This window comes from Corvus cornix, chromosome 13, assembly GCF_000738735.6.
Source record: "Corvus cornix cornix isolate S_Up_H32 chromosome 13, ASM73873v5, whole genome shotgun sequence".
Taxonomy (NCBI): domain Eukaryota; kingdom Metazoa; phylum Chordata; class Aves; order Passeriformes; family Corvidae; genus Corvus; species Corvus cornix.
The window spans coordinates 9238472-9265738 of record NC_046343.1 but is presented as its reverse complement, the minus strand read 5'-3'; the positions used below and the strand labels follow the sequence as shown (position 1 = coordinate 9265738).

General features: G+C 40.0%; 1 protein-coding gene across 3 annotated transcripts; it reads left to right on the top strand.

Annotated features, from left to right (window-relative positions):
- Positions 1-257: 257 nt before the first annotated feature.
- Positions 258-27125, top strand: SMAD5 (SMAD family member 5). Of its 3 annotated transcripts, none has more exons than XM_010399840.3 (7): positions 258-340; positions 18337-18866; positions 20093-20344; positions 21517-21636; positions 22262-22483; positions 24803-25059; positions 25960-26118. In XM_010399840.3, the coding sequence occupies exons 2-7, from the start codon at positions 18464-18466 to the stop codon at positions 26101-26103; spliced, it is 1398 nt and encodes a 465-aa protein (XP_010398142.1). In that variant the 5' UTR covers positions 258-340; positions 18337-18463; the 3' UTR covers positions 26104-26118. The 3 variants fall into 3 exon arrangements, with proteins under 3 accessions (XP_010398142.1, XP_039415643.1, XP_039415642.1); XM_039559709.1 differs by lacking the exon at positions 258-340 and adding an exon at positions 8612-8731 and having other exon boundaries at positions 18254-18866; XM_039559708.1 differs by lacking the exon at positions 258-340 and adding an exon at positions 8613-8731 and having other exon boundaries at positions 25960-27125.
- Positions 27126-27267: the final 142 nt, after the last annotated feature.

Genomic DNA, 27267 nt, shown 5'->3' with positions numbered 1-27267 from the left:
GATTTACACCACAAAATCCAGGGATTGTAGGAAAGGCACAGCACAAAAGATGGCTGCGTTGCATCGGAGCGAAGAGCGATATTACAGGATGAAAGGAGGAAGCAAAAATAGACCTGACACACGAGTTTTGCAGAAAGTTTCTAAAGGGGGATGTGGATTCTCTGCCGGCAGCTCGGGGGTGTCACCGCCCGTCCCTGCTCCCGGGGCGCTGGGGACCCTCCGCAGGGCTCCTCCCCGGGCGCGGCCGTGGCATGGGAGAGAGGGGGAATGGGGATCACTTGGAAGGGAGCTAGTGACAAAATACAGGGTGAGAAACTGGAGCGGCAGTAGTTGCTGGAAGGTAATGCTGTGTTCATTCCTTACTGCTTTTTTTGTTGTTGTGGTTGGGTTTTTGTTTGGGGTTTTTTTTTACGCGAGCCTGCCGGCCACTGCCTTCGTTACGCTTTGAAGTACGTTGTGCAGCACGGAAGGAGGTCCGCGGAGATGGCGTCACTTCATGAAAGTTTCCAGATTTTACCGAGCTTCTTGTTTTTTGTTTGATTGGGATTTTTTTTTCGTTTCTCCTTTTTTTTATTTTTTTTCAAGAGAGGGGGTGGTACTATTCGTAATGCAAGTGGGCGATGCGGCCGAGATCTAAATATACCCCTGTGAAAACAGAACCCCTGAGATAGCGACACCGATAGCTGAGGCTATTGTTAACTTCTGGGATTCCAATTAAATCCCGCAATGTTAAATATTTATTTAATTACTGGAGAGAGAGCAGGAATTCTCGTTGACGGCACTAATGGAGTCAGAATAGTGCAGTAGGGGAGAGTTTTTTCTCCTGCCCCCCCCCTCCCCCCGTCGCCCCCTCTTCCAAATCTAAATAGCTGTAGACAAGCACAGGCTGGAATAGGAACATTAGGGGGGGGAAAAAAAAGTTTCAGCTTTGTTTGAGGAGTTATATTTCAGTCGGGTAAGCAAACGATATTGCATGTATTTTTCCATATCTTCAGCTCACTCCAAACATAACATTCCAAAGGATAAAATCTGTTACAAAATAAAACTGACTTTGTGACAGCTGAACTTCGACGCAGAGTCTAAAAATTATCTAAAAGTGCCTCGAGAATCCTAAATGTCATTCCCAAGATGTGGCGAATTGTAATTACGGTTGTGGACTATTTTAGTGCAGTGCCTTACACGGGGCCCAGCTAAGCAGCTGGAGCATTTATGAATTTATTTTTTGCCCTTTACTGTGTTACATATGAAGGTATTTAGACAGTAACAATAATCCTAATTTGTTTCAGATTATAAAAAATGTAACCAAATTGAATATGTGTTAAGTTTGCCTTTTAATTTTCCTTCCTGTACTTCCTTTTAAAACATATGTCATAGGGCAGTGCTTAAAGAATGCAAGAAAACTCATCAACAATAAGATAGTGAATGAGAAATAACATTATCATTACTATATTACTATTTTGTGATTTTCTCATCTGATGGCTTTTCCAAAAATTTCTGTTTTAGAAACTGATCCAGTTTCCTCTTCTCCTAAAAAAAAAAGAAAAACTCCAACCAACCAACCAACCAACCAACCAAAAAAAAAAAAAAAAGGAAAAGGAAAAAAAATTCTGTGGAAATTTTGGTAAGAGAAAGCAAATAGCTTGCAACACACTGTCCAAAACCTGTACTACACTATGCCCAAAAGCACTTTAATTTACAATAGACATTATTATGCTTGTATATGCAGATCTTGATATGGTAGAGGAAATTATTAAACCCAACTATTTGGTCATGGGGCTGGAAAAAAAAATTGTGTCCCTGAGTGTGCCACAAAATCTAAATGCAAGTTATAAAGGCCCAGCACCCTGTAACTTGGTGACTCCGTTGGAATTACACCCAGAAGGAGAAAGTCAGGTCCTGTCAGTTCGTACATGAGAAAGCCTGAGTGCTCTGCACTGCCATCACTAATTGTTTTGTGTTGGGAAATCCTGAGGTGATAAAACAGCTGTTAGAAAGTTGGCTTGTGAGTAATTAAGTGTAGGTCTAGCTATTAAAACCTGATTTGTTACTCATAGGCTACACTCATCTGCGTCACCTTCTCTCAAGATACAGATAAACTCAGTGTTCTTTTCACTGGTCTAAGCCAAAAGTGGCTGTGTAATGAATGGAGAGATGTCAGCTCTGGGTATGGTTCACACATATACAGTGGGTAGAATTACCTTTATCATAACAGATACAGTTACAGTAATAGAGAGCTTCTATTTCAAATTGTTCCTTTCTCCTTTCATTTATTTCCAGAGGAAATGCTGGAGGATGCGTGCCCTTCTTCATTCAAAGTTTAAAATACTTATTTTACTCATAAGCAAAAACTTCACTTAAAAAAAAAAAAAAAAAATTCTGTTTCAGAGTGTCTCTGTTTACTATACTCAAGCTTCTCCATAGAGTGGGTGTAACCAGGAGAAGAATTTGGCCCATGATGTGAGCTAAAATTTCAGTGCTTCCACTATTTAGAGCTCCATTGTGCTAAAAATAGTTTTCCTGTGGTTTTGGCCATGGAGCCACAAATGCAAGTTTTCAGTGCACAGTTATTGTGGATGTTGGTCCCTTCTATTGCTGCAAGAAATGGATTTCCAGCTCATGACTGTGTCAGCAGATGATTATGTTGAGTGTGAGGCTGCATGTCAGATCTCCTCACTATCCTGAAGTAAGCATGCGTCCCACCCAAATGCCAGGGACCACCAAAAGGGACCGTGCTTGGATGGCAGTGCTTGGGCTGGGCACTGAAAAACTCTAGTAAAAACTGGGACCATGCAGGAGATAATGTTGAAGGATTCACCCAGAATCTCCATGTTTGGCTAATGGTATGGGATGTAAACAGGTGGGGGGAAGGGAGTAAACCTTTAGGGAAGTAAGACACAATTTTGGTCATTTCTAATTTGAGCTGAGTTTTCATCAAAGAAGAAAGCTCATAGTGAACACAGGCTTATGGTATGTGCAAGGAGTTCACTGTGATGTTGGATTCATTCTCTTTCTGTTCTACATATTCTATCCCAATTCCATGGTCCAGCTTCTCTGTTGTCTGTAGGAAATCGGTCTGGTAGTTGCAGACAGCTTTTAGGAGGCAGGGGCCAACTTTTTTCTGAGCTTAGGAGCAGGTGTCAGACTCCAGAAAGTGTTCTTGTAATGCGAGGTCATATTCTGGAAATAGTTGAAAATCACTGGTTTAGAAGAGTGAGGGCACTGCATGTTTCTGTACTGCTGATGTGATGGTGAGGGCAAGCTGGGGATGGTCCACAAAAATAACAACAGCAGAAGAATATTCAAAGAAATTGAGCCGGTTAAAAATATCTTCTTTATCATTTCCTCTCTGAGAGCACTATAATACTTCATGTTAATCAGCTGGGACATTTTTTCCATTTCTCTGGGAAGGTTTTCACCCTATTCCAAGAAGATGATCTGATATTGGAGGACTCTGCCCTGTCCGGACTCTATCCACAGGTGTCAATGGATGGTGGTTCCGACTCTGAGGTGGACTTTGTGACAGTTCTCAAACAAATGCTTCTGTTACTCATTACTTCATACACATCTTACTCTTCCTGCAGTGTCCTTTTTCCTTTCTTAGGATGTTGCCTTTTTTATATGTTTTTCAGACTTTTTTTTTCTTGAATTATATGTGCAGTTTTGCATCCTTAGTGACTCTCAGATATGTTGAACTGGATATACCATCCCTAGTATATTCACAATTTTATTCTGTGGAATGGAGCAGAACTTACAAAACTTTTACATAATTATGTCTTTGTTTCTAACATCCCCATAGATGTAGCATTATTCAGCTACATGTCTCATCCCATTTCTTCTTCCAGTCTAGGAAGAAAAGTTTGCAGCTTTAAACTTGCTGGGAAGAATACCTTTGGCTTGCCTTCCCTCTCTCCCCTGGTCTACAATTTCATGTTAATGTCTTCTACCTGTAGCTTCAGGAAACAAGACTAATTCTTCTCTCCCTTTCTCTGTGTGAGTTGTCATGCAAGGTACCCAGAAGTGTGGCTGTAACAATAACAGGGTACTTAATTTCAGAATTAGCTCTGGGAATTCAAAGGCTGTGAGCCAGTGAGTGTGACTTTGCAGGAGCCTACACCTCTGAGGGCCTTGGAGATAAACACTTTTAATATCTTTCCTCCAGACACTAAATGTTATTTCCATTTTCTTACATATGTGATGCAAGGTACACAACATTTGTATTGTCTTCTTGTGAGGCAGCCTCTTGCCACCTCCTGTGCTTGTTCTCAGCCTGCTGTAAATTGTGGGCTTATTTAAGAGAACCAAATGGCCAGAGCGAATGTCACCTCCCTCTTCACTTGCTGAACTCTGCTTAAACACAACACTGTTTTCCTGCCTCAAAAATATACATAAAGGTATGTATAGTATGTTAGCCCCTCCTTAGCCCTTCCCACCCTGAAACTTTTCAAACAGGGATGGCATGTTCCTCTCTTCACTGCCAAAAAACCCCATAAATTCCTTTCTCAGCATTTCCCCCTTCCCCCATTTCTTCTCAGCTGACAGCTGTGAGAGTGGAACTTTCTTGAGCTATCCTATCCACTTCCCCCAATTCTGTTGTTAAGCTAGATTTGGTTTAAATATCCAAGCCATCTTTCACACTACAGGATTTTTTTAACATAAAGTGGCTTTGCAAATGCTTAATGTGGGTAGAGACATGGCAACTGTTTATGTATATTTATTTTTCTTTTTTAAACAACATTCCCCCTTCTTCCCCCAGCAATTTAGAAAGTTGATAGAGAATTAAATTGAACAATACAGCCATTTTAGAAGTTACAGGAAGGCCAAAGTTTCATAATAAAGCAACTTTTTTTCAAGACTATTTCTTTATAATTCAATCTATTTGATTTTCATACTAATTCACTTCTAACCAAATAAAAATTTCATTAAGAAATATAGGAATTGTATTCAAAATCTGGGGAGTAAAATAAAACTAATGGAATTTAAGATAGTTCTTGAACTTCACACTTCTCAACTAAGTCTGATAGCTTTAGGTAGTTCTTCTGTTGGTTGTTTTGCACTTTGATCAGACTTTGAGGTTATTTTTCACTCTGACATAAACTCCTACAGTAACTCAGCTTTCTGGGAAGGTGTTTTTCTGCCCTCATTGCCATTAGCTCGTGCACAAAGGAATACCAAACAAGTAGTTGTACTTCAACTGACTTTACAAGGCAGGCCCCAAAGTCTAAACATGTGCAGTTGTCTCTGCAGAATCTAACATAATTCAATAATTAAAACATTCAGGTAAGGGGAAGGTTAGCTAGTCCTTTTTCCTTAGATTAACACAGCGGCATGTCCGCTGGAAAATCTGGGTTTGACAATGATAAAATAAGACTGATGGTTCCATGAGTTGTAAAATTCAGGAATTTGTGAAATCACGTGATTTCTGGAAAATGTGTTCAGGGTGCTTTGAGTCTCTTTGTTGTTCTTTTATTGAACTTGATATGTTACTAGAGTGGATCCACTGGACTGTGTCACTAGAGATCCAAATGATGGAGACCATGTATGAATAGGCAGTGCTGAAAGTGGTGTTAATTTTCCTGTGACCTTAAGGGCACACAGACCTGAATCATCAGATAGTCAATGTCAATTATTTTGTATTTTATCGGTTTCATTGACTACAAAGAGATAATTTGACTTCAGACATTTGGGGTTTGCCCATTCAACATTACTCTATGACAAAATGGCATGGAAAAAAAAAGGAAACCTACTTTTCAGCCGAATTATCACATTCCTTGCTACCACACTCCAAAACAGTCTCAGCATCGTGCTTAAGAATGACTGTTTTCTGAGGAGGGTGTGCTACAAGCAGACATGTCTCAATTGCCTGTAGTTTTAATTCGAGAACGTTTAGGAAAACTTAGGTTTGAAAATCTTACAGTTTTCCTTGTCTTCCCATGCTCTTGCATGCACACCTTCAGCTTTCGTCATCATTGGAACTCTGAAAGCTCCGCAGCAGGAAGTGCATTGGAGCTCTGTGATACAGTGTTCCTCAGTACAGATTCACCCAGCAGCATACAACTGTTTTGTAACTCCTCAGCAGAGGAGAACATTTTGTTTTCTAGAGACAGGATGGTTGGCACATGAACACCTAAAATGCCTGCTGCCAATTTGTTGTTTGTTACTTGGTTTATTAATTAAGTTACACAAAAGACTTGGAAAAAGGCCAACAGTTATTGTGAGGTTTTTTTGTCCCATATTTTGGACTGCTGGGACAAAGCAGAACAATTGCTGGTGCAGAGATATGGAGGAGTCCCCAAAGGTTAGCTCAGTTCTGGGACTAAATTACACCAAAGCCTTGCTCCTTCACCGCTGCCATGAACTTTAGTAGATAGCCTGCTGGGCTATTAATTGACTTCTTAAGAACTTCTGTTTACATTCAAAATAATCAAGCGCCATGCAGTTTTGAACCAGAAGAAAATTTCTTTAAAGCTCAAATATACTTGAAATTGAAATTTCGGCTTGGCTCATTTGATATTTTTCCCTATATCTATCCATTTTATATTGCCTTTTCTTGATTTTTTTTTTCTTTTTGGTAGATGTTTTACCTTTAAGTTACACAAATAAAAGATAGGGTTTCAAATGTGGCTTCTTTTTAGGTTAATGTATATAACATATTATATATATATATGTAAATATATATATAGAAAATCACTTTTCATTACATTTGCATGCTTCTGGTTTTTTTCCAAAAGGAATCCAATAGCAAGATTCAGTTGGCGTGCCAGATACAATTGGCATGCCAGATTTCTAGCTGTGGCAAGTTAGAAAATCTGGTGTAGTTACATATTCTACAACAGAGATACAAATTTATGTACAAATGATGGGTTTGCCCCACATATCTGTTCCTACACAATTTTTTTTGGCCAGAGGGAGAAACTTTCCTGTAGGAATTTCTGTAGTTACAAGAGTAGGATTTAGCTTAGTTCAGTAGTGTGTCTGAAGCCAGCCATGATCAGCCTCCTCTGAGGAAAGCAGCCTTTGAGTTACGAAGTAATTGTCCTGTAGGAAAAGTTTCCTCTTAAAATCACTTTGTGAGCTGAAGTGTGAAATACTTTCCTCTAATTGTGGATGTTCCTGTTGCCCATATAGAGTTAAATTTTTCAAAGGCATCAGAGTTCAGACCTCAACAATAGTTTGTGGTGAGCGGTTCCACCTGGTCCTGAAGAGCAGAGCTGAGCATGGGTCAGCCTTGCATGTGTTGCTCTATGGCACCTCATCTCTTGTAAGGCAAACAAGGCCTGGCCAGTCCTTCCCTACCATGAGAGGATTTTGCATGGACAACTAATTTTTATAACTGATTTCAGTGGAAGAAAGCACATTCTTTAGCTTTAGTGGAAATTGAGGTGTTTGGAGTTCCAAAAGTCATTTGTGTATTAAGAGCAATTAAAAAAATGAAAACCTTCTTACATCAAGTCATGGTGTGGAATCCAATTCTTCTTTAATATATCCTCATATCTAATAATTCACTCAGTTAAAAATGACAAGAAACACTTGTGCCTGCAGTATGCTTAACCAAGGGCAGGCACTGCTGTGGCATGTTGGGTGTGGTTTTGGCCCGGTGCCTCTCTGAAACTTTCTTCTGTGCAATTCAAAAGTAGCTTTGAGGAAACAGTGACTTCCATGTTACATGATGAGGACAGTAAGAGTTCTGTCCCATAGTGAGGAAAATCCTCATCTGTGCAATCCTTTCTAGAGCCATCCATAACACTCCTGACACATTTTCTTGAAGCTTTACTGTGTATTTTAGCAACTTACTCAGAGATGCAGCCCCTTGAAGGACCTCAACAGCCCCAACACATTGTGGATAACACCCATCCCATAAGAGATGAGGAAGCTCAGGGGGGACCATCCCACTCTCTACAACTCCCTGAAAGTAGGTTGTAGCCAGGTGGGAGTCAGGCTCTGCTCCCGGGCAGTAAGTGACAAGACAAGAGGACATAGTCTTAAGCTGCAGCGGGGCAGGTTCAGGTTGGGCATCAGGAGGAATTTCTTCACAGAAACGGTGCTCAGACATTGGAAGGGGCTGCCCAGGGAGGTGGCGGAGCCACTGCCCCGGAGGTGTTCAAGGAAAGACTGAACGTGTCACTCAGTGCCATGGTCTGGTTGACACCGTGGTGTTGGGTCATAGGTTGGGCTCGGTGACCTCCCAGGTCTATCCAACTTAACTGATTCCGTGATTCTGTGAAAACAGCCCCCATGCGCAGGGCCGGTGTCAGCCGCTAGGTACGGCAGCAGCACACGGTACTGGGGGAGAGCACCGGCCCTCGGCCCCAGCAGCGCCCGCCAACGCAGCGGGACCTTCGGAGCCTTTTCCATTCCTCCGTTATGTGGTACGTTACTTTCTGGACACCGAACCCTGCACACTTATTTGTTGATTTATTATTTGCATTTATTTCGCTCCCTTTCACAGCGCGGGGCCCATTCCTCACAGGGCCCCTTCCCACACGGCACCCGGAGCCCGGCCCCGGCCCGGCCCTTTTCCCGCTTCCTCCCGCCGCCGCCGCGGCGCGCGCGCGGCCCCCGCCCCTCGCGCACATCCGGGTCCCGGCGCTGGCCCCGCCGGCCCCGCCGCCGCCGCTCCCGTCCCGCCGCTCCCCCGGCAAAGTTTCGCTGCAGCAGCAGCAGCAGCGGCGGCCGCGGCCCAGCCGGCGCCTCACGGACACCCGCCCTGGGGAGGCCGCCTGCTCCGCGCCGGGTGGGTCGGGGCGGTGGGATGGGGCGGGGGAGGTTGCGGGCCGCGGGGTCGCGGCGCTGCGAGTCGGGTTCCGGGCGGCGGTGGGTGTGGGGGGGCAGACGGGACGGGCCCTTTGGGAAGCGGGGCCGAGGCCTCGAGCGGGCCCGCAGTGACACGGTGGTCCTGGCGGGGCGGGAGGGGACGGGGAGCGGCCTGTGGGGGAAGGAGCAGCCCCGGGAGGGAGAGGGGAGCGCGGGCCGCCCGCGGGGCTGCTCGGACACGCGTGGTGCCAGTACAGGAGCGAACATCCCAGTGCTCAGCAGAGGCTCGAGGGAGTGTCTCTTATTTTTTGTTGTTTGGGGTTTTTTGTTTTGGTGGGGTTTTTTTGGTGTGGGTTTTTTTGGGTGTTTTTTTTTTGTTTGTTTGTTTGGTTTTTTTATTTTTGTTTTTTTTAAAGACGAGGACTCTCTTAGCTGTAGTCAGGCCTGGCCGAGCGAGGGGAGAGCAACAAACCCGCACGTTTGCAGCCGCTGGTAAAGAGGCGGGAGGCGATGTGAGGGCTCACACACACACAGCTCTCACAAACACACACTTGTCCACCCTGGCCTTTCTCGCGTGCGCCCAGCCCTGACAGCTGCCTGACAACAGATGCACAGCTTCGGCGATTTAGAACGGCAAATTTTTGTCTTCTGCGGGTTGTAAATTTAATAGAGGAAATACGCTCTTGCGGTTAAAAGCACAAGACTGGAAATCAAGTGATCTGTGCTCTGTTCCAGTTGTGGGGTTTCTGATGTGACCTTAAGGTAATTGAATGGTGTTTCACAGGAAAATGAGATAGGGAAGAACTCATTCAGTAGTAGTGTTGACTATATTATTGAATAGGTTCAGTAATAGTTGTTGAATCTTTTGGTAGAATAGGTAAGGATTTAGAAATTCCGTGCAGTGAATCACTTGGACTCGCTGCTTTAACAAAACCTCCAAGGATTAACTGTCAAAATTCGGATCAGCAAAGTTAAGTCTGTCATGGGAAATTAGATTGTCAGTATATGATGGTTTTAGATGAAATCTCTTGCTGGTTTTCATTCTTTTATTACTTTCAGATAATTAACCTTCCATGGGTGGCTTTAAAATACTGAAAACTGAAATGAGCGTTGTTCATTTCATGTGTCAGTTACAGAAGTTCTGCACAGAATATCCTCCTGGTATTCTGAGGAATCACAGTTTGATTGGAGTAAAGAAAAAGGTGCAAACACTTGCAGTCATGTGCCTGTGCTCATCAAAACCTGTAATGCTTTATGAAGTTGGCAGCTAGTGGTAGTGGAAGTTAATAGAAGCAGCAAATAACTTAATTGAAGATGTTTCACAATTAGTGTGTTGTAACTTTTGAGAGTGCCTTGTCTGTGTTGGATTTAATGTCTTAATCCCTACCGTTTGATAGTGGTTTACTCTTACCTCTGATATTGAAATTTTGTTCACTTGGCCTTGAAATTGCTGCTAAGTGCTTAATGCCACTTCTTTCTGCAAAACAAAACCCCAACAAACCATGTGTTCACTGGGATACCTGTTTTTTTCTTTTCCTTTCAAACGTGGAGGACATACATTTGAGATAGGAATTTTCTCTTTTTCTGAAGAGGACTTTCCTAGTGGAAGCCCAGATGGACAATCATGATGGGACTGAGAAATGGAAAAGAAGGAAGAGAGGCTTCCTCAGCATTTCTTTCTCCTCTTGATGACAAAAGATCACAACAGGGTGTGCTGCTGTGTACAGCTGTGGTGGGTGGGGTTGTTTTTTGTTTTTTTTTTTTTTTTTTTGAGCTTTGGAGTTTTAACCTCTGATGGAACTTGAAGGAACTGTAATTGTTGACCCTATACTATTTCATACTTGTTAGGAAGTCAGATTTTTATTCTTGCACCTGGAGTGGGTGAACTGTGCAGAGTTTTTATCATCACAGAATATTATTTGAGCTGGAAAAAATTGTTTCCCAAGATGGAATGCTCATGCTCAATTAAGGAACCTTTTGGATTTATTTGAATGTTTTTTGCAAATTATGTTGTGATCTTTAATACTTTGGAGGACACTTTAAATTGCAGAAAACTGCCGTATTTTCTTTATAGATGTCTTAAGAAAATGCTAGGAACTCTTATTGCTCTTGGCTGAATTACATACCTGCAGAAATACTTCTGTGGCAATTCTGTGCAAGTCCCTGTGTCTTCCTTTCCCTCTAGTTAAGGCCTTGTTGATTATTTTAATATTTGTTTTTTTTAAATTAAAGTATAAGTTTCCTCAAATGTCTGTGTTAGATCTGGTGGAATGACTTTTAATCTGTTAATGTTTCTTTAAAGGTCTTTACACGACTTTTTTTTAGAAAACAGGTAAGGAGCTTGTGCTCAAAATGAGAAGATTTGTTCTTGTGTGAGCTGAGTGCACTTGAGATATCTTCATGGCTAACAATAAACAGCTCATTAAAAGCAAGTTGAACAGTAATTTAATGCTTTGGCCGTTATCATTAGTCACAGTGCAAGTTCCTGCACTGCTTTCTGGAAGCCTTTTTCGCCATGTTCCTGTGACCACGTAGAAAAGTTTGGCTGGCACTTGAGCGCGCTTGACCAGCGTGGGTTGGCAAGGTGCAGGACGCTGCTTGCCAAGTCTGTATCCCTACTGACCTACCACCAAGGTTGAGCCTGCCAGCACTGTCATCCTTGACAGAGGATCTTTGTCAGAGTCCCTGCTACTGATACACCAACTATGAAGTAGTGTCTCTGAATTCTGGGTCAGTGGATGTCACAAACTGACAAATTTAGAATACTTTGCCATTCATTCACTCTGTGCAAGGGGAAAAAAAAGCTTGCTGAATTAGTATTGTCAGTGTTCCCTCCAATCCTGTAGCTTTTGTAAACTTGTCACAGGCTTAATGCAATTCAGTTGGAGTGGAAGTGTATACACACACACACACATCTTTATTTTTCTTCTTCCTTTAAAGCTTTTTGAGTGTCCTGTTTTCCAGGTTATACTTTTTGTTGCCAACTCATAGTATTTAGAATCTTTAATGAAGGTCTTGCACATGAACATCTAAATTTCTGGAAGGCTTTGTCCAGCTTGTTAATTTTTTAGCATACTTTGGGGTTTGTGAAAAGTACAAGATGCCCTTTATTTTCCCATTTTTGTCTCCCAAGTGTAGTACTGAGGTCATTCCTAATCACCCACTTGCTTGTCCACATCCACCAACCTACCAGTGGAGGCATAGGCCTTTGTTTTCATGTTTAGTGAAATGCAGCAGTGCTTTTCTCTGGAATTTTAATTAGGAATGGATTCTACATTGTAGTTATCTGCTTTGGTTGGGGTAGATCTTAAATAACCTTAAAAACAGGAGGCAGTTTCAGGGCTGACTACTGTTGATGGTGGCATTTTCCAGCATAACGCTTCTGTTGGAAAGTGCCAGTTAGCTGAAATAGAAGTGTGAGAAAATGGACACTTCTGAGAAAACACTTAAGGGAGACAGGTTTTGGTTCTAAGATGGAATTTATAATTTTGAGAATTTCTACAAAAGCTGATTGCTCAGTAATTAGAGCAGCTGCAGAGACCAAGGCCATGGGAGCATTGGATGTTTTTTTGTTGTAAATGTGGATGCTTTAAGAAATAGTTAGGACTTTTTTAGGCATGGCAAGTTTTTGTGTTTTCTCCCTCCCTCTCTCTTCCCCTGTATCACACTTAAACTTAAGTTTTACCATGATGCAAAACAAATTCAGAACTGTTCTTTGATTATAATTTTTCTGGGCTTTTGTTGGCATCAGATGGAAGTGAGGGTGCTTTGGAAGTGCAGTGGAGCTCTCTTAGTGATCTTAGGTATCTCTTTGTCTGGACCTCTTTTGTGATATAAATCATTATCACTGGTATTATTTTTTGACAGTAGTTTTTGAAAAAACTTTAAGAAGAAACAAAAGCGTCACTTTGCTATCTGAGCTGTATTTTCCATGTACATTGTATTACTTGCTGCTTGTGCTTGGCCTCAGAGTTTGTTAGGTTTCTTGTAAGAGAGTGCTGGTTAAATACTTCTCAGCTGACAGAGCTAAATGCTTCGGCATTCTTTTAAGCTGTGTTAGATGGTGTACAGATGGGAAATTAAAAGCAAAAGTATTGTGTGAGAAAGCCCTGTCTGCAACTGTCAGTAGGTTTTTCTGTTCAGAGGACAGTCATGGTTAGTAAAAAGTTTTAAAGATACCAGACAGTTCTTTTCTGTTCTTGTTTACATATATTATCAGTTAGATTATATTGCCTTGCAAGGCATGTTTGAAGCAAGAAGTCTAGTGCTAGTCTGAAAGCACTTGCCATAGATTTTGGTCAACTGGATGTACATTTGTAATGCAAGCCCAGTTCTGATGAAAATACCACAAGTTCCTTTTTGATATCCTTTATAAAATCTCTTTCATCCTTTACTTAAGGGAAAAAGGGCAAAAGAAGTTTTTTCATTGGTGGTATTCTTTGTGTGAGATGTTGCACAGGGTGGTTGAAGAAAAATCCTTTCCGTGGAGAGGCTGTGGCGGTGGTCTGCAGCATGCAGGCCCTTCCAAGTTTATTAAACAAGTTTTTTAACCACTGTGTCATCTTAGGATTTTGTTTATGCTTGATGTGTACGAAGAAATTGTGGAGCTAACATTTCTCCTGTATTCTCAAGAAAAGACTAAAGTGTGCCATTGCATAGGACTGAATGCTGGGCTGCAATGTAAGCTGTAGACTTGGGAAAATGATAATAAAACCCAAGCACAATCCTGCACAGTTCCTGTCAGGAAATTTATAAGGAAAGAAGGATTTCAATAAAACCAGGTGAAATTGATGCGTGAGGTTGTAGTTTTAAAGAAAGTATTGATCTGTGTAAATAGCATAATACACTGTAATATACTGCAGTAGAGTTTCTGAGCTTTCTGTATGAGTATGTATGTTAATGTGTGTATGGAGTCAAAAAACCTGAGCATTTCTGAGTCTGAAGGGCAATAAAGTTAAGCACAAGAGCTGACTGCAGAACAGCTTTAACTGCAGATCTGCAGCAGCTCTAATGAACTCCCAGTTGTGCTGCTGGTTATAAGTGGTGCTTTGTTTATTGTATGAAGTTGAGTCTCAAAACAGCTTCTAATCATCAGCAGTGAAGTTTCTTGTTTCAGATTGGGTATGATGCTACAGGAGGCTTCCTGAATTTGTGAAGAAGTAAATTAGTGGGAAGAGAGTGGTCCTTGTACATTTGAACCCAGGCTTAATACTGGCAATAGGAAAGGATGAGGGACATTGCTTTTCCCATTTTAAAATGATTTTACCCATTTTATTCTTGTGCTTGTGAAAGCATCATTCATTGCCCTGCTGCTTGGGATGATGGTTTGCTGAGTTAATGGTACTTCAAACCTAGATTTTGCAGGTGGAAAATTAGTTTGGAATCAGTGAGAGAACACGTTACATACAAAATGCATCTCATGAAAATGGATACACCATATGTAATGTTACATTTTCTGTTCTGCAGTGACTCTTGCTCAGGGCCTTTTAGCCAGGAAATTCCTTGGTATGGCATGAAATGAACCTACTGAACTTGCCAGTTTAAGGCAGTAGGCTAAGAAAATTTCACAAGAACTGCTAAAAGGAAGTTAAGTTGCTCAGTATTTGTGATGGCAGATGGAAGGTGGTAGATTTCTTCCATCTTCTTAAATGAAATGTAAGTTCTGCTGTTGGCCAACTGTGTTTATATCTGTCTGGCTGGCTGAAGTATTACGGAGGGGATTCAAACAATGGACCTGTTCACCCAGCTAGTTTCCTTCCATTTGCTGTAGTCATTAACAAGAACTTTAAAAATATAAATAATGCATGCCCCAAAGTCTAATTTTGATACAGTGACTACTTCCTTTTATACTTGCCCATTAAAAGCCCCCTCATGCTACTCCATGTAATTCATTACACTCACTCCTTAAAGAGTGTTTGTAACTGTTTTTTTTTAATGTAATAGCATGGTTTTCAGTTGATTTTCTCTTGTAGCTCACCTGAAAAATTATTTAATAAAAGAAGGTAATGCATAATAGACCCTCTGCCTCTTAAGGAAATTTAAGTAAGCTTTTTTTCCCCATGAAAGTTGTTACCAGCTGTGTCTAGAGGTGCAGCAATACGAGTAATTTGTGCACCACTGAATGAAAATGTGACTCTTTAAAGCATTTGTTTTTGTATTCAAAGCTCAGTGATGCTCTGTGGTACTGCAATCACAGCTCATAACTTGTGCTTTTAAGCCTCAGAAGAAATTGATTGTAAGTACAGATGATCTGGGGAAGCTGTTCCTGGCAGATGTCATGATTACTTAGAAACCTTTTGCAAATTAGATGTTGAAATTACAGCAAATGCAAGTAAATGTTCTAAATGCGGTTTATGCCACACATTCAGAAATCTAAAAACCCTACATGAATTACAGTTTCTACATGGAAATGTTTGGTTTCTACATAAATACCTGAACCTACTCCTTTGTGGTCTTAAATAGCTCACGAAGCGAGCTCATGATTCATGAAGCTTTTTAATTCTACCTTGTTTTCTTAGGAAAAGGCAAAAGCTGTAAACCTTCAGTGTTTTGCCTTCCAAAATGAACTTCTGGAAGGTATGTAATGAGATAAATTCAATGTCATTTGTACTTCTCAAAGCCTATTAGTATTTTGTTGTAGTTTCTTTCTTGCCCTTGGTTTTTTTGAACAGGTTAAAATACACTTCTACTGAAGAGTCTTGAAAGCCTCATGGGTGGCCAGAATGGAGTTAAAGTAAATGGTATTAAGGTTTTAAACTTCAACAGTCTCATTTTTCAGTGGTTTTAGTTACAAGCATGTACGTGGAAACTTTTTTTGAAGACGTTGAAGCAGTTTTGATCAGATGTGTTCTGATGCTTCTAAAATACCTGTTTTACCAGGCTTTGCTTTTGTTCATGGGCCCTCAGACAAATATGAAGTTTTTAGTGTTGCATTACTCCAAGCAGATTAGTTCTAAAATGAGAGTTTATAGGACAGTAATTTATCATAATTCCCTTGACGCTTTCCCTACAAATACTAGTTACTGCAAAATATCTTCTTAGTAGAACTGTTCCAACTTCCTTTTCTTTTAGCGAGCTTGTTTATTCCATGAGCATACTTGCAGGTAAATGATGTTGAAGTTATATAAAACCAATAAAATATCTTCCCTAGTATGGGTGCATTATGTTCAAAATACTAAAAAACAAAATAAAATTTTACATGATCATAGCATAGAATTGTAGATCTTTAAATTTTGTTTCTTAATATGGATGGGGCTCCTGTAATGGGATAGATCAGGGGACATTTCTGAAGATCTCCTTTGAGCTCAGCTTAACTAGAGGAATTTCCAGGGCATCTTCTGCCTTGATGATGCTTAAGGTTCTTTGAAAGCACAGCTGAGAAACAAAAATAGAACGTTTTAATTGTCTTCTGGTCTGAGATTCTAGGTGGGTTCATTTCCTTTTCTAGGGGTGTGAACAGTTGCTGATCTTGCAGCTATTGAATGTATGCAAGGCTTGAAAGTAAGTTGGCTGCAACTATAAACAGCTTTTACTTTTTAAAACAGTAAACTTTTATCCTCAGTAAAAGAAAAAATTCAGTCTGAGTTCCTGGCCAAGTTTATCTCCCTTTATGTATTTCCTGTTACTTTGAAGGGTGCAAAGGTTCTCATGTGTAATAGTCCTAGGGAACTAAATTAGTCTTAAAGTGCAGACATGGTGATATTTCTGAAAAAAAAAAGGTGATATGTAATTATTTGAGTTTTTTTCTTTAGTTTTTTCTCAGTACCTTCTAGGGAGTGGCTGAAGCAGTGGAAGACTTCTATTCTCTTAATTTCTTTTTTTCCATATTTTTTATGAGAGCTCTAGAAAGAAAGACCTTCAAACAGTTTTTCTGTTTGTTTTACTTTTCCGATTTTTTTTTTTATATTACTGAAACAAAGCTGAATAATCAAAGAGGTACCAATGGGATTAAGCTACTGTGTGAAATGAATGGATTTTTTCCTGTAAAGGAACACCAAGTGTCCTTGGGTTTGTTCCCTGCTTTCCTCACCCTCTAACGCCACAGTAGAAAATGTAGGATGGTTCCATGCAGGACATAAATGCCTTGCCTAGGGATGTTTGCTGTAGCTTTGGTTGATGGTACTTAGTACCCGGTTCTGTTACATAAAAGTATCTGTCCAAGTGCCTGAGTGAGCCTGTAAATGTGCCCAGACACTTAAAAAGTCTTATCAGATGACTTTTAGTTTATCAAAGATGGGAGGAAAAAAGATCTTGATTAAAGGTAGCAATCTAAGAGAACCAGCACAGAGATATTTAACATCTTGCTTCCTCCCCCCCACCCCCCCCTTTTTTTCTCTTATGTGCAGATTTGGTGTCTTGGGCTAGGGTAGGTGTTCTAATTCACCGTGGTTTATCAAAAGTGGAGAGACAATGTTGTTTGGCAGTCTCTGTAGCAAGAGAGGAAGCATCTTTTGTTATTGACATCCTTTCTCTTAGCTCTGCTCTTGCTTTTTGCCAGCTGCTCATTGTCTATACTTGCTTATTTAGTATTCACAAGGGATTTTACAAGTTCTTATCAGTTCGTTGCCACAGCACATCATTTCCTCTTGTCATCGGTACTCCTTAAATTGCTGGGGGGAGGATTTGCATTAGGGCTGGTGAGTGGTAAAACACCATTCATGAGGGAGTTGTTCTGCTCCTCTCCTTTCTGAGACAGTTTGTAGTAAAGGTCACATTTCTAGTGCTTACTCCACCATGTCTTTTCCCCCCTTCTTTTTTCTGGGGAGAAGAAAACAGGTTTTTTTTTTTTTGCCAAGGCTAAAAATATCCAGCACTTCAGATATTCTTAAAAGATACAAGGAAGTGCAGCATAAAATTAGCTACAGCTAAAAAAAGGTTGACTATCTTTCTGAGTGGTTGGAGAAGGTTTAGTTTGTGCTTTGTATTGGGTTTTTCTTTTAACTGTGCTTTGTTTTCTTTATCTACAGTTTCTTCCTAATTTTTTTTTAATACTCTTGAAAACATGGGGTAACTAATTAGAGCTCTAGAAAAAGCAGATGCTTTAGGAATTTTTCATTTTTGGAAATAAGGATCCATTTGAGAAGCTGAGTATTTCCGTGCAGTACTGGCTTTGGAACTGGTGTTTCCACTCTGCCTCTTCCCTGTTTCTTCATGGCAAGTTTAGTCTGCTAATGCAGCACCATGACAGGGATATATTATTAGTTTTAAAGCATATTCCTCAAGCCTGTCTTCTGAGCGAAAGTCGTCAGTTTAAGGAATATTAACGGGAACTGTGCTGTCCCTATCATCCCTTAATGGTCCCTTTTCCCACTAATCAGTAGTGCAAGCTTTGAGGACTAATCACTTTTTTGGGGCGAGGTCATAGTACTTCTGGGATTTTGTTTTGAAACAAAATCAGATGCAATGCTAGGGTTGAAACAGTAAGTCTTTTAATATCTGCCTTTTTGTTTTACCACAGCCTTTGCTTGTTTGCTAATTCCTTGTTAAATTACCTTTTTACTAGAACTAAATTGGAGGCATCAATCATCATTTTTGATGTGAAGACTTCATCACTGACCATCTCTATGTTCCTTTGTCATCCTCCAGGAAATAATACAGCTCATCAGTTGCAATAACTGCTTTGGGTATACACTGACACTTACTTGGAAAAAACCAAATAAACAAAAAAACCCTACAGACAAAACCCAACAAACTTTTTGAAGACTTGTGTCAAATGACGTCAATGGCCAGTTTGTTCTCCTTTACTAGCCCAGCTGTAAAGCGTCTGTTGGGCTGGAAACAAGGAGATGAAGAGGAAAAATGGGCAGAAAAAGCTGTTGATGCCTTGGTAAAAAAGCTGAAAAAGAAAAAAGGTGCTATGGAAGAACTGGAGAAAGCCTTGAGCAGTCCAGGACAGCCCAGCAAGTGTGTTACTATTCCTCGCTCTTTAGATGGACGGCTCCAGGTTTCTCACAGAAAAGGCCTTCCCCATGTGATTTACTGTCGTGTGTGGCGCTGGCCGGATCTACAAAGCCATCATGAGCTGAAGCCATTGGATATTTGTGAATTTCCTTTTGGATCCAAACAAAAGGAAGTCTGCATTAATCCATACCACTACAAGAGGGTGGAGAGCCCAGGTATGTTTGAAAGTTACTGTCCTAAAAACTGAACAGAATCTTTAGCAACCACTTACTATTCACTCCATTCTCCTCCTCCTCTGGTACTCTACAACCAATTAAAAGTGGTGTATGAGCAGTTTGGGAGAGGAATGTTCAAAGTGTACATTACTGGTGGGGTTTGGGGGAGGTGTGTTGTCCATTTGGTACCAGCTGTTTTCTTTGGGATTAATCACCTTTTTCCCACAGACCTCTTAAGTCTGCTGCCCTTAAAGTTAGTAGCAAAGTTCTAATTTTTCGTAAAATAGAAAGCAGTGATGTGTTCTTTCAGTTTCTTTGAGAAACTTGTTTCAAAATCTCAGTCCTTGCAAGGAGGTTGGTGGCCGCCTTTCAGGGGCTTGCTACTTAATCAATGTGTGACATGAATTGAGGAGATAGAGAAAAAATAAAATGAATAAAATTCTAGGATGAGAGTTCCCCACATGACTTCCAGTTAGGAGACAGCAGAGATTAATGGAACCAAGAGACATGATCAGTTAGAGCAAGGTATGTGTCAGATGTGTGTCAGGTAATGAGCCTGCTGGTAAAGTGTGCTGCCGTGGGAAAAATTGAGGGGGATTGGGTGGAAGAGATGAAGAGTGTTGCTCCGGACAGTGGTGAGAAGTTGCTTCCCTTGCTCGCCAAAGTGGTTGTAACTCTGCGGCAACCAGCTGTAGTGCTCAAGTGCACTGCTGCAGCACTGGAATTCCAGACTCCACCAGTCCTGAAGTTAAAACTCCAGCTTAGTTATAGCTTTATATGGCAATATAGATTTTGTTTGTCTTCAGTGGAAAGGACAATCTGTAACTGTATAGTTTGACTGTAGTAATGGGGACTGTATTTCTGTTTTCTCTGATTTGCGAACGTATGCAGGCAGTGAGTTTTACACTTCTGCGTCAGTATTTCAGTATGTGCCAGACTGGTTTGGTTTATTATTTTTTAAAAAAGGTGATCTTTGAGTTGCCTGAAATATGTGTGTTTTTGTGATTTTTGCAAGGGTAAAGTTTGAGTCTTCCATCATGCATGATGTAAAAAAATAAAGGAGAGAGGATGGAGTAAAGGCATGCCAGATTCATCCCCTGCTCCTCTTCCCACCCCAGCTACTGTTGAAATTATCATGATGAGCAGAATAGCGCATTATTTGTATCTCTTACCTTGTATCTCAGTTTTTAACCTAAATGTATCTGGCTTTTGTTTGTTTTTTGCAGTTCTACCTCCAGTGTTAGTGCCTAGACATAGTGAATTCAACCCCCAGCACAGTCTGCTAGTTCAGTTCAGGAACCTCAGCCACAACGAGCCCCACATGCCACACAACGCGACATTTCCTGACTCCTTCCAGCAGCCCAACAGCACTCCCTTCTCCATCTCTCCAAACAGCCCCTACCCCCCTTCTCCAGCCAGCAGCACTTACCCAAGCTCCCCAGCCAGCTCTGGGCCATCAAGTCCCTTTCAGCTACCAGGTGAGCACAGCCTGAACGTCAGTTTAACAAAAATAATTGAGATGTCACGTGTTGTTGTGACCTATGACCTCAGGAATTCATTATATTTGCAATAAATGGCTTTTTCATTTGTATTTTATGGGATTTTCTTCCTAGTTTTGTCACTGGTCAGAGTTAATTGTTACAGTTTTATTTTTCCAAATGTTTTTTGTCATGGATGTAATACTGGTGAGTTATTTTGCATGGCTTCACTATAGAATAACTAATCCATATTTAGAAGAATATTTAGCAATGAAAAGAAAGCAAAGGCAGGCTGCTGAACAGGAAGTTTATTGATGTCTTTCACTGAATAAAAACAATTAACATACAGTTTTTAACTGGAAAAAAGTAACATTTTTGTTGGGAACAGATCAGATTAAACTGATTCTGTTTAACTGAGTTGGAAAAGACAGAAAAAACAATTGATACAGACAAAGGAAAGAAGTCTTATTGATTCTGTCTGATTATTGGAGTGGTTTATAAAGCCAAGAATTTAACAGATTAAAGATTTTATTTTTCCACTAGCTCAGTGGCCTAATCTTTGTTCTTTCTGGTTGCTCAGTTCCCCAGGAAGTGTCCCAGTCAGTGGGTATCCCTGTTGACCAAGTGCTGGGATCTCTGGAGTATATGCATTTATGGGGCATAGTGGGGTGTTGACACACTGAGTGCTGTGCTGATGGAAGAAAACAGATCCACACTTTGTAATTAACTCAGCCTGCAGAAGCAGAAAAAAAAATAACTGTTCTAAGCCTTCGTTATACTAAGCAAATAGTTATTTCTTCTACTGCTTTATTTTTGAACATGGAGAAGAGGGTAGGCAAGAAAGCTTATGTTCGTGTGACAAAAAGAGGGAAGCAGAGTCATCTTGCCCAAATGCAGGAGTGCAGGTATTAAAGAAAAAAGGCAGAAAGAAAAGAAGTGCATCTCATATTTTTTTCAAGTTTCCAATCTTGTTATTGGTCCCATAGGTAAAAGTTCAGCTGTTGAAGGAGTTTACTGTGAAGACAGCTGGCTGTGTTCAGATTTCTTTGAAAATGAGTCCAATTTTTTTAGCATCTCTGGTTGGGGAATATTTTTGTGGGTTTACAACTGTAGAATGTATAAATACGTACTCTAAATTGTTGAGGTTTATTCTTACTTTTTCATGTTTGTAGCTGATACTCCACCTCCTGCATATATGCCCCCTGATGAGCAAATGGGGCAGGATAATTCACAGTCTATGGACACAAGCAATACAATGATCCCTCAAATCATGCCAAATATATCTACCAGAGGTAAGTTGTATTGTCTGGTGTAGAATGACATAGTTTGGCTTCTTGCAACTCATGACGAAACTGAATGAATAACTTCAAATGGGCCAGTAAATCTTGCTGATAGGTGGAAGCAGTTCAAACTGGGGCTGTAAGAGACAAAATGGAGAAATAAAACTTGCCTTGCTTATTTTAATTTTCATCTTTTGCTTTTAAAGCCTCAGGTGCATAGTGTGGCTTACAGTGAGTTGGACTTTTTAATTTCTTTTCTGCTACCTTTGTGTGTTGCTGGAATAATATTTGCACAAAGGCTCTGAAAATTGAGTCCCAAAGTACCAGTTATAACAGATCTTTTAAAAGTGGACAGAAGAGGTGCATTTTACTGGCTATCACAATAGTCTTATGTGTGTGTGTAAGGTTGTTTTTGTTTAATATCAGGCTTAAAATTGGAAAATAATCATAAAATCAACAGGTAAGCTAAAATCCATGAAGGTCAAAATAATTAAGATTATAATCAGGACGCTTCTTGCCCATCGTAACTGTTTACTAAGATTTTACTTAGCTGATGGTGTTTTGGAAGGTCTGCTTGACAGTTTTAGATTTAATATTTTAACACTTATGTAAACTATTACTTCCATTTGCTTTTCAGATGTTCAGCCCGTTGCCTATGAAGAACCCAAACACTGGTGTTCCATTGTGTATTATGAATTAAATAATCGTGTTGGGGAGGCTTTCCACGCATCTTCCACAAGTGTCTTAGTAGATGGGTTTACAGATCCCTCCAATAACAAAAACAGGTTCTGCTTAGGTTTGCTCTCCAACGTTAATCGCAACTCAACGATCGAGAACACTCGACGGCACATTGGCAAAGGTAAAACTGAGTTGTCTTACTCATGAGTGAGAAACCAAGTCCTTGGTTTTATTTCAGCTTCTCTGTACTGCAGCAGTGATTATTCTCAGATGAGAATGCTAGAGGTAATCTGAGATGTGATACATTATCCACCTCTCCAGTATCAGAAAACAACTTACTTAGGCATAGTTTGATTCTAAGTAGTCAGGAATTGCATACATTTTTCTTTGTCACTAATTAAAAAGACTGCGTATTACCCCTTCCTTACCAAACTAGATTGTCACTGGGGCTTGCCTGTTAGGGTGAATAATGTGTAGAATTCTGTGTTTCAGCACCAAGAAACATTGCAGGATATGCCATGATACTCTACATTATATCTGTTTCTTAAATCAAATTCTTCATGCATCTTTACAGTATGTCAAAGATTTTGTTTGTTTGTTTTGTTGTTGTAAGGTATTACCTGCTGTCTACAGTATGTTCAAATATCTTGGTGAGTTGGCAGCAGGACTTTGAAGTGCTAATGCAAAATTGCAAGGGCTCATTTGTCGGAGTGAATCCATGGGGCGTGGATGTGTGTGGGAGGGATTCCTGGAGACAGCAGGTTTTGCAAGATCTTCTAGTTTTCCTTTACTGTTTTGGCTGATAGCACATAGAGATGCACAGTTTTCCTCTTTGATGGAATGTGCCTGGATTATCCTAAGTTGTAGAACGCTTTCTCTGAGTATCTTTTTTTTTTGTGATTAACTCAGTCCTGAGAAGAGAACCCTGTTTCTCTTGCACATATTTAGAGGCCTTTTTACTACCTAAGAGCATTTGGTGAAGTTGGTCTTTTGATTGATGAAAATCCACCCTGTCACATAACATTATTTTAATTAGAAACTACTATAAATATGACAAAATTTTGCAGATAATCTGGAGATCAGAAGTTCTATTTGTATCTGTTGGAAACATTAGCTCTGCAATGCAGTTGTCCAAAAAAATTTATTAATAAAATAATGTTATAAAGGGGAACAAGTAATTTGTGGGGTGTGGGTGGTTTGTCAGGTTCTTTTGTTTTGGCTCACTCCTTTTGATGGTATTGGCAGAGAAATCTTGTGCATCTGCCTAAGGTCAGAAGTGTAACCAGAAACATCATCACGTTGTAGAATAGTAATGAACTTTAAAATGTTTGCATCTCTAATAGTAATTATTGAACTTAAGCTTTGCTTTATGGTAACTGTATGGTAACTGTTCTGACAACAAGTAAGATTGCTTAGGGATAAAGTACTGTTTATTTATGGCTTATGTTCGAAAGGTCTTGAGGTTTTGCCTCCTTAGAACTACCCAATCCTATTTGCTAAGGTTTTTTACTGTAGCTGGCAAGTGGTGGTCACTGTCTTTTTAAATAAATAGGGCTGTGTTGTGAAAATGCATTCTTGCCCACCCCAGATTCTCTGACAGCTGCTTGTAGTTGTTGAAGCCAATGGTTCCTCTGTAGCCTCCATCCTACCTTGGTCCCAAGTGGGTCTAGCAATGTTCACAACAGTTGCTGCTGTCTGAAAGATTAACTTGCATCTGTTGACTTGCTGCAGCCTCCTCTGGCACACCATGGGATAGTCCATAGTGGATTCTCAGGGTGTTGCAGGGAAGACTTAAACTGAGCTATATCCCAACTATGTAAAATTGGGATGGGGGAAGGAAGGCAGATGTTTCGATGAAGGAGCAGTGAGAACCTGTGTTTGGGTGCTAAAGGGGATGGGCAGCTTCTATATGTTAATTTTTAGTTAGTAATAATGTTGTATGGACTTTAAAATGTGTGCATAGCTGTACACACACAGATGTGCTAAATCTAGGGACTTTGTTGATGTTATGGTTTTTAAAGCCTGATGGTAATTAAGTTGAGCAACTAATTGGGCTTAGTTGTCCTTCGGCTTGATAAAATGTACTGAAAATCAGAGCAGACTATGGATATACTTTCTCATTTGTGTCCATCACTGACCCTTCTCCCAGGACACACCTATTTCTGTTGTACTTGGCATAGGCAGAAGCTGCCAGGTGTATAAAATTGGAGTTTTAAAATCCACATAAATTCTATAGGAAAAAGCTTGAAATAGCAGTTGAAATGTGGCAGTAATTTTTTCTTTCTATTCTTTAATTGATCAGAGAAGGACATCTAGTGGCTGGTGTATTATGAGCCTGCTGTGTTGAAAGTGTGTTATAGTGCGAGCAAAAGCTTTTCTGAAAACCTCCTCATGCAGAAATTTACTCTTTTTTTTTTTCCATAAAAATAGAATTTACAACAACTGCCTCGAAATCAGAGACAACAAAATAATTTGAAATGTTTTTATCTTTGTTTTCAAGGAGTTCATCTCTACTATGTTGGTGGAGAAGTCTATGCTGAGTGTTTAAGTGATAGCAGCATATTTGTACAGAGCAGGAACTGCAACTACCACCATGGCTTTCATCCAACAACTGTATGCAAGATTCCCAGTGGATGCAGTCTGAAAATTTTTAACAATCAGGAGTTTGCTCAGCTTTTAGCTCAGTCTGTCAACCATGGATTTGAAGCAGTGTATGAGCTCACCAAAATGTGCACCATTCGAATGAGTTTTGTAAAGGTAAATTATTCTGAGGATATTAAAGTTTATTGTGGGTTTGGGTATTTAGCAGTAATTCCATTAGCACTGTTCTGGCCTCATGTGATTCTTTTCAGTGATAAGTATATTTAAAGTGATTAACTGGGGGAGAGGGAAATCAGTGCAAGAAAGGAAAAGCACAGATTGCTGTATTGAATGTTGGCTGTGTATTCAGTTACTTCAGTATTCAGGACAGGAATTTATTCATTGTGGTTGCTGTAATTTTGTTAAAGGAGATTTGAGTTCATGCTCTAAATTTGAAGTAGCAAAGTGAATAACAAATCCACTAAAGGCATGTGATTAGAAAACAGCATAATTATTGAAGAAATTTTTTAACTTCTTCAAATTGATTATTAGTTTAAAAAAAACCCTGGTTATGGAAAAAAGACATGATTTGAGTTTATGAAGTCAAGCTGTGCTGTTATTCTCACAGGAGTGTTTTCTGAGCATTGTTTAATCAAGATGTTGTCTGTCTCAGTTTAGTGTGGAGTCTAAACTTGGGCTTTCCAGGTGTTTTTGCATCTTGTCCAAAAGATGTTGGTTTTGTCAGTTATGACAAATACTGCTCAGTTTGAGAGTGCAGAGGAGAGGGAGCAGGAGGTTGAAACAGAAGAGATGTGGCCGTGGCCAGGAGTCATCCTTGAGTCAGCAGTGAACTCCACAGGAGGCTGTAGCACGGGAGACTTAATTCAGGCTTCCAGGTGCAGCTTCCCTCCTGCTCCTTCCCAGCCTCGGGTTTGTTCCTTTAGATCAGTGTTACTAGACTGTGAATTACCTTCAGATAAGTATCTTGAGATCATGATTTCCAGCTTCTTGTTAGCAGCTATTTTAAAAGACAAGCATCTCCTCAAATTGACTGATACCATTTTGTTCATTTTCTAGGGCTGGGGAGCTGAATATCACCGACAGGATGTCACAAGCACCCCGTGCTGGATAGAAATTCATCTTCATGGGCCCCTCCAGTGGCTGGATAAAGTACTTACACAAATGGGTTCTCCTCTTAATCCCATCTCATCTGTTTCATAGTGCTGAAATTCCATCTTCAGCCTTATTTTTAGCGAACTTATTCTAATTCTAGAGAAACTTCCAGTGGATACTGTGAGCTATATGGAGAATGGATCTTATGATTTAACTTTTTTTTTTTTTAGATCCCTTTGTGACCAATTCAATTGTGTATAGCTAATCAGTTTTACATTTCAAATTGTTCTTGTGATGCTTAAGTGACAGTTGAGCCCTAAGGAAAAAAAATAGTCTATTGAAAAATTCAGAACACTTTCCCTTCTTCCCCTAGAACTTAAACAGACAAATGTCTTAACTGGAAAACCTTTTTGTCCTGTAGGGACAAGAATTAATGAAGACTGACTTCAGGCAATAAATACATATCATAATTTGGGATTTTTTTTTTAATGTTTATGAAATTGTTTGAATATGTGCAGTTACAGCTTGCAAGCTGTATTTTTAGCATAGTGTTTTAACATCTTAAGGTTGACATCTGTCATAAGCAAAATTAGACTTTTTTGTGGCTCATTTGCCTCAGATTGAACAATGTGATTTTTTTTTTAAGTGTACACATGAAAAATACTTTTTACAAATATTGGAGTGGTGTAAAAACACTTGTATTTTCTATTGGAAAATGCTATCATAAACACATTGTATATTAATGCAGAATAGCAGTTCTTAGCCTTTTCCCACTTTGGTTTTGTAATATCTCTTTTAACCACCATTTAAAATAGTAATTGATCCAGGGTAAACATCCTGCACGTTTCTGGAGTAGTGGTTCTTGTTTTGCTTTGATTTACACTCATGCCATTTGGATTTGGTTGCCAAGGCTATTTCTTTTTAGGTACCTTTCTCTATTTTAACATAAACACTACTATTTGTAAATGGCAATGCTTACTACTTTTTGGAAGGAATAAGTTTTTTGTTTTCTTTTTGGTGTTCTAGCTTTTTATTTTACCTGTCTGGAATTGATCTGTCTTAGGCCTTTTTAGTCTCTCAGTAGACGCTATGCAGTATTAGTGATTACACTGTATTTAATTCACTTTCAAGTATGAGTTTGAGTCTCTTTGAAGACTGTGAGTGGCTTAGCAAATGAGTAACTGAATGCAGAAGCTTTTACTTCCAGATCATGTAATTTAATACAGACCTGTTGGTAATGACCAAAAGTAATCACTTCTTTGTAGCCTGCAT